Here is a 19,644-nt window from a genome sequence, read left to right as displayed (position 1 = left end):
GCCTGGTGCCTCTGTCCCACCTCCCACCCCCCAACCCCAGTCAGGTCCCTCTGACCTGTCCTCATGTCCTCTGTTTAGAAGCTGCCCCTGGCCAGCTCTGGTTAACATCAATCTGTTGCTAATTTGACAGTAAGACTTTGTCCTCACTGAAAGGTATTTCAGGCACCTGTGATTGTGTAAAGGAATATCTCAGAGGCTTTTCCTTTACCTTCCTGAAATAGCCACATGGGCCCTAATGTGGCAGGAGGCTCAAGTCCAGATCTAGGCTGCCACAAACTCATTGTGTGTTGCAGGGAGGGGAGGTTAGCCTCTCTTGGGGCCTCAGGCTCCCTCTGTAACACGAGACCAAAGACATTAATATTTGGGGGCTGTTGCAGGAAAAACTGGTTCCCCAAAGGGAAACCAAACCAAATAAGCAAAAGTCACTGCCCTCCACCCAGCTTTTTTTTCTTGTGCTTACATGTCAGTAGATGCAGGATGTGATGGAATTCCTTGATGATGACAAGCCAGCATTGGAGAGGAGGGACGGGCCCCAGGGCACTGTCTAGCAGGCAGAGGTGTGGATGGGAGCTGAACTGAGGAAAGGAGCTAAAAAGCTCATAAGTGTGTGTGTGTGTGTGTGTGTGTGTGCACGTGCATGCACATGTGTGTTGCATGTATGCAATCATACCAGTGATGGTCCTTGCCACAAACTGCACAGGGCTAATAGCAACCTCTCCACAGGGCCTTGTGTCAGGACATGACTCATGAGGGTGTGCAATTCTCCCCCAGGAGCAACTGGCCGACCTCAAGGAAGACCTGGACAGGGATGACTGTAAGCAAGAGGCTGAAGTGGTCATCTATGAGACCAACTGCCACTGGGAAGACTGTACCAAGGAATATGACACCCAAGAGCAGCTGGTGCACGTAAGCCTCTGAGCCCCAGCAGCCTGCCCACTAACACCAGAGCCCAGGCCGCATAGGACCTTGAGCCTTCCAGGGCCTCTATTAGAGAGAAGAGGTTGGAGGAAGAGCTGCAGAAGATGGCCTGGGCCACATCCCCTCCAAAAGGGAGGCATGATTATTTAAGTGTGCCCTACCTGTTTCTAAAAGAGGGCTTTTAAATACATATGTAGTACAAGAAAGAGATTAAAAGAAAAATAAATGAGAAAACTGGGGGGGAAAGGAACAATAAAGTAAACCATGAGTAGAGTTAGTATTAAAAACTAAGTGCTCTGAGATAATAATTTACATGCATAGTTTTTTTTTTTTGAGCGTCCTAGCAGCCACTGCAAAGAGAGAATTAAGATTATTTAAACCAGCCAGCATCTACAAGGTAACAAACCTGACTCTGAACTCTGAAAGAAGTCTTCTTTCATAGAGGAAGGAGTTGATAATTTCCTCTTGCAGACCATTCACAGATTCCTAGTATATATGAGTGCAAGTGGTGTCAACACCCAGATCAGGGAGGGGTCTACTTAAAAATGCCACGGTACTGACAGCCCCATTGATTAGAGAAGACCATGAGAGCCCTGAATGGGTTGGAGTATTCCTCTTCAGGGGATTCCTCTTCGCCCCCACTCTAAACTCTTACACACCAACATCCATTAGGGTGGCCATGAAGGGGTAGAGTATGCGATGGGAGGGGGAGCAGCTCAGCGTGGGAAGTGCCTGGCTCCAAACCTGGCTGCACTATAACTGGCTGAGTGGCTCTGAATAAGTGACTTAAGAGCTCTGTGAGCCTCAGTTTTTCTCTAATAAGGGGGGGGTGATGTCTACCCTAGAAAGGGTCAAAATTGACTGTTCTACCCTATTCAAAATTGACTGTTCTACCCTATTCTACCCTATATTCATAGTCACTCAGCAGACTGCAGGCATTCTATACCTGGTACCTTCTCTTCCCTGTTCCCCACACCAGCCCCACGTGGGTCCCACTTCTCCATCCAGAAAAGAACTTAAATTTGAGAATAAGCACCCCCACCATACCACTGCCACACTGCTCGCTGAATGACTGTAAAGAGGAACCCCTAAATCAGCAGCTAGATTGCTGGAGGAGCAGATGTACAGATGTGCACATGCTGGCCTCCCGTTCACATTCCAACACCATCCCGAAGGAACTTGCTTCTCCCCAGTTCTGAACTTACCATTAAGAAAATACTGACTCCCTCTGCTTCCTCTATTCATGCATCTTGCTCCTAAATACTATATGTTTCTTTTGCATTTGAGTTTTTCTTCCCCAAATTCTCACCTAGGAGACCAAGATTTCCCAGCACACCTGTGCCGGTGACATACAACTTGTGAACAGGGTCTTATCTAGTCCCTTCTGAAGCTCAAATGTAAATTTTCAGTGTGTACCACCTCTTTGGGGTAAACAAGCCCTAGATGGAGACGGAGCAGTTGGAGCTGTGAGGCATAGCACAGACCAGTTAGATGAAAGGAGACAGGACAGCATCTCAAGCCAGGGGAGAAGACCATGAGAGTCCGGGCTGAATGGGTTGGAGTATTTCTCCAGCCAGAGCATGGAGGTGAGGATGTGAAAGATGTGTTCTGTATAAGTGGGTCAGCTCCAAAGAGCAGGCCGGGAGCTCAAACAAAGGCAGAGGGTTCTGATGTGGACAGAGGATTGTAGCTACAGGCCTCTTCTACCTATGCCCAGGACTGCCCTCTGGCCCTACGTGGTCACCTGACCCTGGAAAGATCAGTCTCCTATGGGAGAGGGGAGCTGGTTCCCTTTGCCCAGCTCTTTCTTTCTGCATCCTGGAAGATGGATGGAGTACTTGCACAGGCGAGCTAGAACCCCCAGTCAATTATTAACAATTTGTCGCTAAGTAAACCAATAAGAAAAAAATGAAAGGCATTGTCAGGAAGCATTTTTGTCATTTGAAAGGCTTTAAAAATGGAAAGTGAGACTAATATGATAAGATTTCTCTGGAAGTTCAAAGAGCTATAGGTTTTACTTGCTCCAACAGTGGCATTTGTATGCATGGCTGTCAGACTGGTTGCACAAGCGTGAGGGTGGTTTGCTATCTTCTGGGACAAGGCGCTGCCAACGCCCAATGCTCATCTGTCCGGGCAGCCTCATAGGTGGCAAAGGTCCACAGCAGACCTGTTCGGTAGGAAGACACTGCAAGCCATCAGTACCAGCCATGCATGTAATTTCACATTTCCTGTGACAGCATTTTAAAAGGAGCAAAAAGAAACAGGTGGAGTTAATTTTGATAATACATTTTATTTAACCCAAGAGATCCGAAAAGTCATTTTGACATGTAATTAATATAAAACAAAATTATTGAGGTATTGTGCATCCTTTTTATTTTTTTTTTCCATCCTAAGTCTTTGAAACTGGTGTTTAGTTTGTACCTCCAGCCACCCCCAGTTCAGAACAGGCTCATTTTTAGTATGCAAGAGCCACATGTGGTGAGTGGCCTCTGTGTTGGGTGGTGCAGGTTTAGAGGTCATGGGAGAGGCAGTGGGAGAAGTGAAGGCTGGGAGAGGAGCTGAGAATAGAGGAGAAACAAGGGGCCTCCAAGACTGGAGTGTCCCCGCCCTCACCATCTCCCTGGGGAAGCAAGCCCAGCCTGACCCCAGATAGATGCAGGGCCGGACCTTGAGCTACGGGAGATGGAAGGGACCTTGACAAGCCCTTTGAGAGAAGCCCTGTAGCAGAGACAGCAGGAAGTCCTGTACATTCTTCACCCTACTTTGTAAAGAAGTGACTCTTTCCACCCATTCCCACTTCTCTGTTAAATAGGCAGCTCAAAGATTAAGGACATAAAGGGCCTGTGTAACTGGCAACATCCCAACCTCAGAGGTAGGAGCCCCTCGAGGAGGGCACACAGTGATTAGCCCAGGGCAGAGGCCACATTCGTGGCCCAGGGCTGGACTGGCTGAGATGGGTCTCCCAGGGAGGGCTTCTTGCGTAGGCACCTCCCAGCTTGCCCAAGAGGGTGCTGCAGGGTCAGTTTTGTCCTTGGCTGTCCCACCTTGCTCACCTCTGGGCCATTTCGTCCCCGGGTCAGCCTCACACAGTGCCCATCATCCGCCATTAGCGTCAGATCTGACTCCACCCACACTTCTGGGCCTTTGTTATTTTATGAATGAATGACAAAAATAGAGATAAAGATGCACAATGGGTGGCACCTGTGGCTCAAGGAGTAAGGTGCCAGCCCCATATACCGGAAGTGGCGGGTTCAAACCCAGCCCGGGCCAAAAACTGCAAAAAAAAAAAAGGATGTACGGTTTTTCCATTATAATAAAATAAGTCATTAATATTTAAAAATCTCTGAACTCTGGGGTGAGCTTAGGAGAGGGTTCTTGTGCATCTGCCATGTAGACATCGGTGATGCCTTTGCCCATCATGGATGGTCACTTTGATGACTCATTGGAAAATCCAGTGGAGGTAAGTGGCACACAGCAGAGCTTCATTTAATGGCAGCTAATGATCATTCATGAGAACGTGTGGCCTGGCACATAGAAGTGTCTTACCGGGTCCGTGTTCTGTGTGTAATAGGTGGAGTCAGCATGGCGGGTGCTCTGCACAAAGCTAGGGGTGGGAGGGGGTGGGTGTTTGTGCTCACGGTAGGCTGGGGTGCAGTCGCGTGAGTCGTCTGTGTATAATGGGGTGTGTGTGGGGTCGGGGGGGAGCGGTCTGCTGATGGTAGGCCGGGGTCTGCGTACCCTGGGTACCCTGGGTGGGCTCTGTGGGGCAGACAGCGGGCTCACCCCTCTTCTGCTGTTCATCCCGGCAGCACATCAACAACGAGCACATCCACGGGGAGAAGAAGGAGTTCGTGTGCCGCTGGCAGGCCTGCACGCGGGAGCAGAAGCCCTTCAAGGCTCAGTACATGCTGGTGGTGCACATGCGGCGCCACACGGGCGAGAAGCCCCACAAGTGCACGGTGAGCCGCCCTCCTCCCGGCCAGGCCAGTGGATAGGCACACTCGGGTTTCTGGCCTTCTGCCTGTTTAGGACCTGGAAGCCCCTCGCCTAGTGATGTCCCCCACCTCAAATAAATCGCTCTGGGTGTGAGCATCTCGGTAACCACAGTGTGGACGTGCAGGTGTGTCCATGGGTGTGTCTGTGTGACCATGAGCCCTAGGACACAGCTGACCCCCCCACTGGCTGTGAGACATTGGGCAGGCAGGCCACTTGATAGTACCCTACAGAGAGGAAGCATCCTAGGTGATTCACAGCTGAACACTGATGGGCTAAACATCAGTTTGGTTGAGTGTTTTCTTTTTTTTTTTTTAATGAGCTCAAAAATGAGACCTTTTGTATGGTCTCCTTTATGGAGTTAACAGGATGTGTGAACATAATTGGTGAGGCTTCAATACACAGTAATTGCTGCCCTCAAAGGGGGAGGTGGTTCAGCGGCTGTGGCTCAAACAGCTGAGAACTCCTTTTTGTGAATTACTGTATTCCATAGAGGCATACATTTTGTTTTCATTTTAATGTCTCTGAAATTAAGCTGTCTTAAAACCAGCAGTGTTCAGGATCCAGTGAAATGTAGCACCTTTGTTGACAAGTGGGCCTTTTAAATTGAGGTAGACTTCACATACCAGAAAATTCATCTTATTTTTAAAATGTACAATGAGGAGGTTTTTAGTGTATTCACAAAGTTATACTACCATCATCACCAGTTAACTTCAGAACATTTTCATCACCCCAAAAAGAAACCCCATGCCCATTAGCGGTCCCCCCCAAATCTCTCCTCCCTTTGGCTCTGGACAACTGCTAATCTGCTTCCTGTCCCTATGGACTTGTCTGTTCTGTACATTTCATAAAAATTAAATCATTCAGTACGTGGCCTTTGTGTTTGGCTTCTTTCAATTAACATGTTTTCAAGTTTCATCTGTGTTGTGGCATGAATCAGTACTTTATCCCTTTTTATGGCTGAATAATATTTCATTGTATGGACAGATCACATGTTGGTTTTCCATTCATCGGTTGATGGATGTTGATGTTGTTTTTGCTTTGGGACTGATATGAATAATGCTGCTTTGAACACATATGTCATGTTTTTCTGTGGACATATGTTTTCAATTCTCTTGAATGTGTATACTAAGGAGGGGAATTCTTAGGTCATATGGTAATTGAGAATCTGCCGGACCGTTTTCCAGAAAGGCTGCGTGCACCATTTTACATTTCCACCAGCAGCTTACGAGGGTACTTACTTCTCCACATCCTCTCCAATGCTTGTTGTCATCTGCCTTTTTATTCTAATTCTAGACATGCTTGTAGCTGTAAAGTGGTATTTTATTGTGACTTTATGATTAGCACTTCCCTAGAGACTAATGATGCTAAACATCTTTTCTTATGCTTATTGGCCATTTGTGTATCTTTTTTGGATAACTGCTCCTCGGACTTTTTGCCCACTTTTGTTTGTCGTCTTGTGGTTAAGTTGTAAGAGTTTTTTGTAAATCCAGTTACTAGATCTCATTAGATAGGATTTACAAATGATTTCTCCCATTCTATGGGTTTTCTTTTCATTTTCTCAAAAGTTGTCTTTAAAGCAAAAAAGATATTAATTTTGATGAAGTCCAATCTTTTATGCTTTGAGTGTTGTACCTAAGAAACGATAGCCTAATTCAAGGTCACAAAGATTTACCCATATATTTTCTTCTAAGACTATAATAGTTTGTTTTTTTTTTTTTTACTACTAATAACACGTTTATTTTTTTTTATTATGGCGTAATTTTATTTTTCATTTGGCAGCCACTCGTGAACACTTTCCTGTGTTGATGTATGTTTTCTTTTTTTTTCCTTTTTTTTTTTTTTTTTTTATTGTTGGGGATTCATTGAGGGTACAATAAGCCAGTTACGCTGATTGCAATTGTTAGGTAAAGTCCCTCTTGCAATCATGTCTTGCCCCCATAAAGTGTGACACACACTAAGGCCCCACCCCCCTCCCTCCATCCCTCTTTCTGCTCCCCCCCCATAACCTTAATTGTCATTAATTGTCCTCATATCAAGATTGAGTACATAGGATTCATGCTTCTCCATTCTTGTGATGCTTTACTAAGAATAATGTCTTCCACTTCCATCCAGGTTAATACGAAGGATGTAAAGTCTCCATTTTTTTTAATGGCTGAATAGTATTCCATGGTATACATATACCACAGCTTGTTAATCCATTCCTGGGTTGCTGGGCATTTAGGCTGTTTCCACATTTTGGCGATTGTAAATTGAGCTGCAATAAACAGTCTAGTACAAGTGTCCTTATGGTAAAAGGATATTTTTCCTTCTGGGTAGATGCCCAGTGATGGGATTGCAGGATCGAATGGGAGGTCTAGGTTGAGTGCTTTGAGGTTTCTCCATACTTCCTTCCAGAAAGGTTGTACTAGTTTGCAGTCCCACCAGCAGTGTAAAAGTGTTCCCTTCTCTCCACATCCACGCCAGCATCTGCAGTTTTGAGATTTTGTGATGTGGCCCATTCTCACTGGGGTTAGATGATATCTCAGGGTTGTTTTGATTTGCATTTCTCTAATATATAGAGATGATGAACATTTTTTCATGTGTTTGTTAGCCATTCGTCTGTCATCTTTAGAGAAAGTTCTATTCATGTCTCTTGCCCATTGATATATGGGATTGTTGGCTTTTTTCATGTGGATTAATTTGAGTTCTCTATAGATCCTAGTTATCAAGCTTTTGTCTGATTGAAAATATGCAAATATCCTTTCCCATTGTGTAGGTTGTCTCTTTGCTTTGGTTATTGTCTCCTTAGCTGTACAGAAGCTTTTCAGTTTAATGAAGTCCCATTTGTTTATTTTTGTTGTTGTTGCAATTGCCATGGCGGTCTTCTTCATGAAGTCTTCCCCCAGGCCAGTATCTTCCAGTGTGTTTCCTATGCTTTCTTTGAGGATTTTTATTGTTTCATGCCTTAAATTTAAGTCCTTTATCCATCTTGAATCAATTTTTGTGAGTGGGGAAAGGTGTGGGTCCAGTTTCAGTCTTTTACATGTAGACATCCAGTTCTCCCAACACCATTTATTGAATAGGGAGTCTTTCCCCCAAGGTAAGTTCTTGTTTGGTTTATCGAAGATTAGGTGGTTGTAAGATGTTAGTTTCATTTCTTGGTGTTCAATTCGATTCCAAGTGTCTATGTCTCTGTTTTTGTGCCAGTACCATGCTGTCTTGAGCACTATGGCTTTGTAGTACAGACTAAAATCTGGTATGCTGATGCCCCCAGCTTTATTTTTGTTACTAAGAACTGCCTTAGCTATACGGGGTTTTTTCCGGTTCCATACAAAACGCAGAATCATTTTTTCCAGATCTTGAAAGTACGATGTAGGTACTTTGATAGGAATGGCATTAAATAGGTAGATTGCTTTGGGAAGTATAGACATTTTAACAATGTTGATTCTTCCCATCCATGAGCATGGTATGTTCTTCCATTTGTTAATATCCTCTGCTATTTCCTTTCTGAGGAGTTCATAGTTTTCTTTATAGAGGTCCTTTACCTCCTTCGTTAGGTATATTCCTAGGTATTTCATTTTCTTTGAAACTATGGTGAAGGGAGTTGTGTCCTTAATTAGCTTCTCATCTTGACTGTTATTGGTGTATACAAAGGCTACTGACTTGTGGACATTGATTTTATATCCTGAAACATTAAATATTAGGAAGACAACAGTGAATAAGACCCAGAAGGTCCCCGCTCTATGGAGCTGGAGTCCCAGTAGGAAAGCCAGATCACAAAATTAAAACCATTATAAATTGTGTTGGGGGTATAAAGGACCAAGGATAGAGTGTTGTGATTAGAATATCAGGAAAACACTCTTGGAGGAGATAACCTTGAAGATTAAGAGAGAGGGAGCCAGGCCAAGGGCTGGGGTACGTAGGGGTGGGGTAAGGACCCAGCCAGAGGGGGGCCACTTGTACAGAGGCCTCAGGTGGGGAAGAATTTAGTGGGATCAAGGAAGTGAAAGCAGACCAGTGTGGCCAGAGCAAGGGTGGGGGTGATCGGCTCCCTCAAGGACTCAAAAGACTCTGAATTGTATTTTCAGCACATTTTAATACATAGAAAAATTCTTATCAAAAGTGGTACTGGGAAACAGTAAAAGGAATTTAATGATACAGGAAGATCCCCCACAATGTGCTAGTGATTTTAAAAGGTGGAATAAATGCTTGATATGTTTCCAAGTTTAGTTTTAAAAACATATGGGGATGAAGTACAGAGTCACCAGAACGAGACTTAATGGGATGTCTGCAGTGGTTGTCCCTGGGCACCCAGGGGTTTTCGTTTTTCTCTTGTACTTTTCAACCCTTTTAAGTTTTCTGGAAGAAAAAGTAACTGTTACTGTTTTTTTTTTTTTTTTTTTTTTGGTTTTTGGCCGGGGCTGGGTTTGAACCCACCACCTCCGGCATATGGGACCGGCGCCCTACTCCTTGAGCCACAGGCACCGCCCAGTAACTGTTATTGTTAACACACATACATCTGAGTGCTCTGGTGGGTGGAGCAGAGTCAGGACACGGGAGGAGGTGACTAGCTCTGAGGTCAGTCCCTGGGCTGCCCTGACTGACCGAACCTCCTCCTGCCAGTTTGAGGGCTGCTCAAAGGCCTACTCTCGCCTGGAGAACCTGAAGACGCACCTGCGGTCCCACACCGGGGAGAAGCCGTACGTGTGTGAGCATGAGGGCTGCAACAAGGCCTTCTCCAATGCCTCGGATCGCGCCAAACACCAGAACCGCACCCACTCCAACGAGGTACCCTGGGCATATCCACACGGCCTTCCTGATGCCCCATGGCTTCTAGACATCTGTAGGCTATAGCCAGGTACCTGGCTGCCCCTCCCCACTGAGAGACCTAGAAGGGCCAGTCTCCCTGGTGCCACAGCCTCTCCTCTGAAAGGGAAGACGCCCTATGAGGTCCCATCATGTACTTACTCTCCGGGGCATTGGTCTCCTTGTCTCTGTAATAAATACAATAGTGCCCTCCTCAGAGGCCTTGACGGGGTCCATGGGAGCTGCTGTCAGGACAGAGAGGGACCTCTCTATTTTCCAACCCCTGTGTTGCTAGACAAGCATCTGGCAACAGGGCTGCTAGGTGGGTCCTGCCACCCCGTCCTACAGATGAGGAAGCTAACACTCAGAGAGATGAAGTGACTTTCCTCAATGCCAGGTAGCCACAGTTTTGCAGTTTTTAGCTGGGGCCGGGTTTGAAACCGCTACCTCCAGTATATGGGGGCGGTGGCCTACTCCTTTGAGCCACAGGCACCACCCAGTTGTGCCACAGTTTTGGAGCCCAGGATTGCTGGTTCCTCTGTGGTTGGGAAAACATCCTGGGACACTGCTTCGCACACCCATAAATTACCATGCCACCCACAAGCAGACATCTCACTGTGGAGCAGCTGCCCCGTGGCCCGGGGGAGTAGAGCAAGGCTGTCTAAGCTTGGCACAAGTTGCCAGACTCTGCCGACAAGCGGCTTGGACAGCTGGCAGTGACATTGGGGCCACCTGGGCCTGCTATGGCCATCAGCCCCCCCAGATTCAGCACGGGCAGCCTCTGTTTCCCAGGTAGCCAGAGCCCCCTGTGGTGCTGAGGGAGCCCAGGGAGGGTGGGGGTCAGGCCAGACCCCTGGTGTGCACTGCACTCACCTCTCAGTCCCCACCGAGCCACATAATTACTGTCATGTTTCTAACTGCTCGGACACATTCTGGGCCCAAAGGGACTTTGCTCCACGGTTTATAAGAGGTTAGAGGAATTTTTAAAGGTATTTGAAGTCCTCAGAGTCTCTACAGACAAGAGCCAGCCTTGAGGAATGTGTGTGTGTGTGTAGGCGTTCGGGGGTATGTGTACGTGTGTAAATGTGTGTGTGTGGGTGTGTGTTTTGTGAGACCAGGACTGAGGTTCAGAAATCTTGGGTTTCCATCCCATTACTAGATGACTTTGAGCAGGTTTCTTTGCTTCCCTGAGCCTGCCTTTCCTCCTCAGAGAAACCAGGGGTTCTAGCACTATCTCACAGGGGACAATGAACTCATAACTTGCTAATGATATTACAAATCCCACAGCCCCAGGAGTAGCAGTGTGCTCACAGGAGGCACTTGTGCCCCCCTGCAGTCCCTAGCTTCTTGTGGCAGGAGCTCTCTTGGCCATGCACTTAACCTGTATGGAAAGGTAGCAAACAATACTGGCCTGGGCACAAACTCCTGCGGGCCTGGGACTGGTGGAGCTCCACTAGTTGCAAATACAACTAGGCTCTGCCAGGGGACATGGGATGGCTTCAGGAGACCAGGTGTGTCAGGCACAATCTGTCCTGTACCCCATCCATAACACAGGCTCTGGTTCTTATCCCAGAAACCCTACATCTGCAAGATCCCGGGCTGCACCAAGAGGTACACAGACCCCAGCTCTCTCCGGAAGCACGTGAAGACAGTCCATGGCCCAGATGCCCATGTCACCAAGAAGCAGCGAAACGATGTGCACCTCCGCACACCACTGCTCAAGGAGAATGGGGAGAGCGAGGCCAGCACCGAGCCTGGTGGCCGGGCTTCCGAGGACAGTGCTGAGGCCAACAGCACCATCCAGGCTGTGGAGGACTGCCTGCACATCAAAGCCATCAAGACCGAGAGCTCCGGGGTAAGCAGAGCTGGGCAGCCCAGCTGGTGTAAGGCAGTTCCACAGCTGCACTAGGGCCTAGAACCCCAAAGACAGCTGTGGGCTCTGCCCATGTCCTCCCTCTAAGGGCATGGTAGTGGTCCTCCTCTCTTCAACTTGTTTTCCTTCCTTGACCACCTCTAGCCTCACATGGCACCTATCTCATTCAGGTCCCCTTCTGCTGTGAGCCAGCTCCTGCTCACAGGTGTGCAGAGCTGTAAGCCATGGGAGCACCTGTCCCCACATGGTCGGTCTGCACAGGCAGGTGGCCCTGCCTTTCCAGGCACCCACACACTGCTGCTGATCCCCACCCCTCTGTCCCTCCGTGGGTCCTTAGCTCCCGGGCCTGTACTCCTTTGGTTCTAACCACCTGTTCTTTGTCTCTACCTCTTTTTCCTGACTCTACCTCCCCTAAGGATAGACGGTACTGAGGTGAGCCGAGGAGCTGGGCGGGGCTGTGGGTGGGCTGGGGTGCTGCTGAGTGGAGACTAACCTGTCAGTCCAGGCTCACGGGCCGGGAAGTAGGTTTGGACAGGCACATGGCAGGGCACTGCAGCAGGACCATTGAAATAGGTGAGGGCCCACAGCAGGCACAGAGCTGGCAGGTGCAAGGGCAGTGGGACCAAGCTAGAAGAGGGGCAGAGCAGAGAGCAGGCATAAGTCTGGGCTGCAGGGCAGGGGGCCCGGAGAGCCAAGTAGAGGAATGTGGATGGTGCCATGGGCAGGATCTAGAAGGTCCCTACATCACAAAGCTTGTATTCCTATAGGCAGAAGCATGACAATTTCTCTAGGAAAGGTCTGGGACTTGGGGATATTTGGCCCAGCAGCAAGCCCAGAGGAGCTCCATCTGGGATAAGCTTCATGTGGGCTCAGGTCCTAGGTGACAGTGGAGATAGCCCGAGTTCTATGACATTCTGCCCTGTGTCCATGTGCCATGAGCTCCTTGGCCCACTCCACCCAACCCAGAGAGGGAAGACTGCTTTGGGGTGGCTATTTGGGCAGGAGCCGCATCATGCATCACACATCCCTCCCTGGACATCGTTTCCCTTAACAACAACCTTTCTCTGGCCTGTTGAGACCACCTTGCCTCGTAGCAGGCACCTAGTCAGCAGGCTTTTATTGTTCCTCGTGTCACCAACCTCACTGTTGCTGGGAATGCTTTCGTACCTTCCTGCATGCTGTCCTGGGTGCCTTCTGCGTGCTGAGCACCAGAGACAGTTCAGGTTCATTTCATAGTTGGGGACACCGGGGTTAAGAGAAGCAAAGAGATGTCACCATATCATGGAAACAGACAAGTGAGGCAGACAGGTTCTTTCTAGAGGCAGCTTCCTACTTTCTACCCCTGGGTGTGCAAGAGTGTGGTGTGCATGCAGGCATGGGTGCGAGACCAGGTAAGAGTGTGAACATCCTCTAACTCTATGCCTTCTCACCTCGTCCCCTGCAGCTGTGTCAGTCCAGCCCCGGGGCCCAGTCATCCTGCAGCAGTGAGCCCTCTCCCCTGGGCAGTGCCCCCAACAATGACAGTGGCGTGGAGATGCCGGGGACGGGGCCCGGGAGCCTGGGAGACTTGACGGCGCTGGATGATCCGCCCCCAGGGGCCAATGCCTCAGCCCTGGCTACCCCCTCCACTGGTGGCTTGCAGCTGCGCAAACACATGACCACCATGCACCGGTTTGAGCAGCTCAAGAAGGAGAAGCTCAAGTCACTCAAGGATTCCTGTTCATGGGCCGGGCCAGCTCCACACACCCGGAACACCAAGCTGCCTCCCCTCCCGGGAAGTGGTGAGTAAAGGCCCAGGGCTTATGGGGGGGTGGGCGAGTCTGAGACAGCACCAGCTAGGCCAGCGGTTCTCAACCTGTGGGTCGTGACCCACAGAAACTATATTAAAGGGCCACAGCATTAGGAAGGTTGAGAACCACTGAGCTAGGCTCATATCCACCAAGTGCCATGTGCTGTCCCACTGGATGTCCACAAAAAGATCTTACGAGCCCATTGTACAGATAAGAAAACTGAGGGTTCGGGACGGCGCCAAGGAGTAGGGTGCTGGCCCCATATACCGGAGGTGGCGGGTTCAAACACAGCCCTGGCCAAAAACTGCAAAAAAAAAAAAAGAAAGAAAAGAAAAGAAAACTGAGGCTCAAAGAGGTAAGTGGCAGACCTGAGATTTAGCCTGTGCCTGTATGGCTCCAAAGCCCATGCTTTTCCACCTACACCATGCTGCATCCTTGTAACCCCCTAAAAATGGGCAGACCCTACTCATATCCTCTTCCGCATGCAATTATTTATTAGGCACTTCCTATGGGTACCATGGCAGAGGCCCTACAAGGATAGCAGTATAAGGCCGGTTCCAAAGGAGCATATGGTTAGAGGGCTATGCCACCAGATTCACACTCTGAAGCCAGGTGGCACCAAAATCAGAGCTTATGCTAAAGCCATGGAGAGAAAAGGACAAGTGTGGCCAGCTAGGGTAAAGCAAGGAGGACTTTATGGAGAAGGTGGCACCGTGCTCAGCCTCAAGAGGTGTTGGCCAGGCTTTGAGATGGAAGACATCCTCAGCAAACGTGTCTTGAGTGCTTACTCTGTGGCGGGCATTGTGCTGTACACCAGGGGCTCAGCCTACAGGCTGCCCACTATGGTGGATATTGTGACATCCAACTGTTCTCCCCTGAAGAGAGGATTTGTTGCCCCAACTGTTGGCAGATGGCCTTGAACTCTTAGCCTCCTACAGGGATCTCCAAGGTTGCAGATCCCTGCAACCTGCTACTCCACCCCAGATTACCCCATCCCTGGGTGACCCACATCCAGTGACTGGTCAGTGCAAGAGCTTAAATGCTCAGCCATCTCAGCCCAATCAGGGCAGCACTGAAGAGCCACTGGGGGTCCTGAGCTTCCTTTGAGATCAGCTGGGGATCATTTCTCTGCCTACTCCTGCGGCCTGTCCTTCCTCCAGCCTGCTCGTTAAACTCCACGTTAGGAGAATCCAACTGGCAACACACACCCATAGATGGGGAAGGTACAATATAGGGCCTTTCTGGCTATCCATCCCCTCTCAGTAACTGAGTCCTATGGAGAGGCACAACTTACCTACAGCTGAGGAAACCAGGCAGCGCAGAGCTGAAACTCTCAGACCTCCTGACTTCCACACCCTCACCCTCTACTTTACTTATTGCTCCTTCCTCCTTTTTTTCATTCAAAAATCATCTACTTAGTACCTGCTCTGTGCCAGGCCTGGCCCTAGGGCTCTAGGCTCAGCACACTGCCTTGGCATGGCCAGAGCAAGCTGAGCACCCTTGTTCGGGTTTGCTGACCCCTCTGCTCTTCCTCAGGCTCCATGCTGGAAAACTTCAGCGGCAACGGGGGTGGCGGCCCAGCAGGGCTGCTGCCCAACCCACGACTGTCCGAGTTGTCTGCCAGCGAGGTGACCATGCTGAGCCAGCTGCAGGAGCGCCGGGACAGCTCCACCAGCACGGTCAGTTCTGCCTACACTGTGAGCCGCCGCTCCTCTGGCATCTCCCCCTACTTCTCCAGCCGCCGTTCCAGCGAGGCCTCGCCCCTGGGCGCCGGCCGCCCACACAATGCCAGCTCCGCCGACTCCTACGACCCCATCTCCACTGATGCATCACGGCGCTCGAGCGAGGCCAGCCAGTGCAGTGGAGGCCCAGGGCTACTCAACCTCACGCCCGCTCAACAGTACAGCCTGCGGGCCAAGTACGCGGCAGCCACTGGTGGCCCGCCACCCACGCCGCTGCCCGGCCTGGAGCGCATGAGCCTGCGGACCAGGCTAGCGCTGCTGGATGCGCCCGAGCGCGCGCTGCCTGTCGCCTGTCCGCGCCCACAGGGCCCACGGCGGGGCAGTGATGGGCCAGTCTACGGCCATGGCCACGGCCAAATGGGGGCTGCGCCCGCCTTTCCCCATGAGGCCCTGGGCAGCGGCACTCGGCGGGCAAGCGACCCTGTGCGGCGGCCGGACGCCTTGGCTCTTCCGCGGGTGCAGCGCTTCCACAGCGCCCACAACGTGAACCCAGGCCTGCTGCCGCCATGTGTAGAGAGGCGAGGCCTCCGCCTACAGAACCACTCCAGCACCGATAGCAGCCTGGCCCACAGTGCATATTCACCCCGGCCGCCCAGCATCAGTGAGAACGTGGTGATGGAGGCTATGGCAGCCGGAACAGGCGGTGTGGGACCCGAGGCTGACCTGGAGCTTCAGGAGGATGACCTGGTGCTGCCGGACGACGTGGTACAGTACATCAAGGCGCATGCCAGCAGCTCTCTGGATGAGAGCGCCGGGCAAGTATACACCACAGAAGGTACCAGCTTCTCTGACAACCCCAAACTGTCCGGCCAGCGCAGGATGGTGGGCACAGATTCCGACCTGGGCCCCTCAGCCCCTGTGCTTGGAGGCTGCCAGCTGGGCTATGGGCCCCCTTCCAGCCTGAACAAAGATAACATGCCTGTGCAGTGGAACGAGGTGAGCTCTGGCACCATGGATGCCCTGGCTAGCCAGGCAAAGCCACCACTCTTTCCTCAGGGCAACCTTGCCACAGTGCAGCAAAAGCCAGCCTTTGGCCAGTACCCAGGCTATAGTCCACAAGGCCTTCAGGAGAGCCCTGGGGGCCTGGACAGAACCCAGCCACACCTTCAGCCCCGGAGCGGCACCTCCTCCACACCCAGGGTTAACTACATGCAGCAGCTGCGACAGCCAGCAACAGGTGGCCAGTGTGCCAACATGACCACCGTTATGAGCCCCCAGACAGGCTATGGGCAAGCCCACTCCCAGCTGAGCCCCAGCACCATGAGTGGAGCCCTGAACCAGTTTCCCCCATCCTGCAGCAACATGACTGCCAAGCCAGGCCACTTGGGGCACCCTCAGCATGCAGAAGTTGCCTCCAACACCATCATGATGGGCAGTCGTCTTAGGGAACTTGGGGTCCCCAATTCTACCCTGGCTGGGGGCTCATCACCTCATCCAGTCCAGAGCTACCCACAGCAGAGCCATCACCTGACAGCTCCCATGAGCCAGGAAGGATACCGCCAAGGCCCCAGCCTTCTACCTTCCCACCAGCCTGGCTTCATGGAGCCCCAGCCGGGCACAATGGGGGTGTCTACAACAAGCTTTGGCCTAGTGCAGCCCCGTCCACCCCTTGAGCCTAACCCTGCTGGCCGCCACCCTGGGGTGCGTGCTGGACAGCAACAGTTGGCCTATGCCAGGGCCACTGGCCATGCCATGGCTGCTGTGCCAGCCAGCCAGGAAACAGCAGAAGCTGTGCCCAAGGGAGTGATGGGCAACATGGTGTCACTGCCATCTCAGCCGCCTCCACAGGACATGGGTGGGGCCCAGGACCACAGCATGCTCTACTATTACGGCCAGATCCACATGTACGAACAAGATGAAGGCCTGGAGAACCTCGGAGGCTGCCAGGTCACACGGTCCCAGCCACTGCAACCACAAGCCTGCCCAGACAGCATCCAGCCCCAGCCCTTGCCGTCCCCAGGGGTCAATCAGGTGTCTAGCACCGTGGACTCCCAGCTCCTGGAGGCCCCCCAGATTGACTTTGATGCTATCATGGATGACGGTGATCACTCGAGTTTGTTCTCGGGTACACTGAGCCCCAGCCTCCTCCACAGCCTCTCCCAGAGCTCCTCCCGCCTCACCACCCCCAGAAATCCTCTGACTCTGCCCTCCATCCCCACAGGCATCAGCAACATGGCTGTGGGTGACATGAGCTCCATGCTCACCAGCCTGGCTGAGGAAAGCAAGTTCCTGAACATGATGACCTGAAGCCCAAGCCCCAGTGCCAAGCGGACCCAGAGGGGCCATCACTATCCAGAGCATGGAGGTTTTGCCTGTTTTGTCTTTTTCCCAAAAAGTATTAAATAGGCCTGAGGGATTTTTGCGAATGGCTAGTTCAGATGACAGAGATTTTATGAGAAGGTTTATGGGCATGCTCTCTGATCTTTTGGGTTATTTTTCAGAACACTTAAAAGGAAAAAGTCTCAATAGGGAAGGAAAAGAAGGAATGAAAAACCCACACATGCAGTGCTTTCCAGCCTTCCTTGTTTATGGGAATATGCTACTCAGGCTTCTTTGCTTCTATCATTGGGCTAATGAGGGATTATGTGGGCCAAGAGCTTTCTAAGGACATGCAGAAAGAGGGTAGGGAAGCCACATGTGGGTTGGAATCTGAAAGCATAGTGGATATACTGCTTCCAAAAGATGAGCTGATCATTCTTCTGCCTGCAAAGAAAAGGAATTCCTGGCCCGTTCGAATTCTTCTATGAAGCTTAATGCTTGTGGTCTCTAATGTCCCTTGCCATGAAGGAACAAAATAGATTCTACCTGGGTGATTTGGAAGCACATGCTGATTCCAGGTTTGATAGAGCTGGCATCTCTACCCCCATAAAGCCACGTTTGGGACCTGCAGCCCATCCAATGTATATGAATAAACAGAGTATGTAAGTATCACCAGAAAAAGTAAAGAAATAATTATACTACTTGGGGGCAAATCCAGTAGCTGCCCTGGCCTCTCCAGACCCTGTTCAGTGTTTGCATGTAGAATGTGGCCCTTCCTGAAAAGAACACTTGTCTCCATATACCTCGGGGCTGCTTTGATACTGTGGGGGGGGAGGGGGTGATGGGGCATGAAGAGGTGAGGGTGCACCTGGGGCCCGGCCTCGGGCTGCCCTGAGGGTCTCACAGTAGGAAGAAGTCACATGTTTACCTGAACCCCTTTTCTCCACTGCACTATCCCCCTACTTTACCATGGAAAACTCCAGGGCTTGAAGGCAGCTTCTGCCCAGGCTCTCTAGGCTGCACCACCCACTCGCAGCAGCCTGGTAGTTTCCGCCACGCCACAGCGTTCTGTTCTGGATTATCTAGATTCCCTTCTCTCTGCCCTCCTGGTCATGTGTCAGAGAACGATGACATCCATGGTGTTCTGGGTGAGGGTGGAAAGGTGAAGGGGTTGGTCCCTGGGACTCTGATGGACTGTCACTAATTTTTCCTGTTTGGTGTGACCAAGCCCCACCTAGAAATGGAATTTGGAACTGGCTTCAGAAGACATTATTGCTGAACATACTGTAGGGTGACTTGGTGCATCTTCCACACCACACACATGAGTACCCAAACGTGTATCCCAAAACTTCTCACGTTGAATTTGTGGCGTCCTTGCCAAACCGATGACACTACTCTGAGCTTGATTCTGACTGTGGCCCTGGCTTCAATGAAGGACTATCCTAGTAGAATCTGTGGAGAGGGCCGAAATTATCTGGGCCTTCTGCATCTCAGCACATTAATCTCTGTTAAGATTCAGAGACAAGGCCAACTTCAAACCAGAGCCAAGGGACACTGCCAACAGTCTGTGGCTCTGTGGTGGTGTTCATTCATTTCACTCGCCATTTCCGACCTGTGTATATTCTGTACAGAAGACACCATCCCTGAATATACTGTAGGTGAATCGTTCAGCCAAATTTATATTTCCAAAACATTTTTAGCTTTTTCTACATGCTATGAATTGAGATGACATGCTCAAATTGTAAATACGTCTTTTTGTACATTAAAAAAGTAATTTTTTCATAATTTATCTTGTCTGTCTGCTTCTCCCTTGACAGTAGTTAATGAGAACCTGGCAGTAAATTTGGTGCATTTGAACAGAAATTAGGCAGTATTTTTTCTTAACGGTGTCAAAATTGACTATGCTGCCTTAGCCAAGAAATGCTTAATGCTGAGGCATTTATTGGCTGTTTGTTCATCATCTCCTTGGGGGTAGGCAAGGTTTGATGTTTTACAGTGGATATCTGTCTGTTCCTCCAGTGACTGGTCTGAACATCTACGTTGATTTGCAGGGTATAGACTCAAACCAGATTCCTCTTTCTGATGGAGCACATTTGGTTTGGGGTGGATGTGGAGCTGAGAAGATGAGCAGCCCCCCAGGCTCTGGTGCAGGCAGAAGGAGACATCCTGGGCAGGTAGATGGCAACTCCAGGATGGCCAGCACCCAGCTGTGAGCGAAAGGGCCCATGGGGTGCTGCCATGAGAGGGAGCCCAGACCCTTGGGTGGCCACCTGACAGCTGT

The 19,644-nt window shown here is 50.5% G+C and overlaps 1 protein-coding gene across 1 annotated transcript in view; it reads left to right on the top strand.

Annotated features, from left to right (window-relative positions):
* GLI2 (GLI family zinc finger 2) overlaps positions 1-19,301 on the top strand; it is a 244,693-nt gene extending 225,392 nt beyond the window's left edge. The window contains exons 9-14 of the mRNA XM_053598127.1: positions 772-906; positions 4,728-4,877; positions 9,517-9,681; positions 11,273-11,554; positions 13,017-13,353; positions 14,899-19,301. Coding sequence (XP_053454102.1) covers positions 772-906; positions 4,728-4,877; positions 9,517-9,681; positions 11,273-11,554; positions 13,017-13,353; positions 14,899-17,351 — 3,522 coding nt within the window. The 3' untranslated portion in view covers positions 17,352-19,301. The remainder of the gene's footprint in view (positions 1-771; positions 907-4,727; positions 4,878-9,516; positions 9,682-11,272; positions 11,555-13,016; positions 13,354-14,898) is intronic.
* Positions 19,302-19,644: the final 343 nt, after the last annotated feature.

The sequence above is a fragment of the Nycticebus coucang genome, chromosome 7 (genome assembly GCF_027406575.1).
Source record: "Nycticebus coucang isolate mNycCou1 chromosome 7, mNycCou1.pri, whole genome shotgun sequence".
NCBI classification, from domain to species: Eukaryota; Metazoa; Chordata; class Mammalia; order Primates; family Lorisidae; genus Nycticebus; species Nycticebus coucang.
This window is presented reverse-complemented; position numbering and strand designations above follow the sequence as displayed.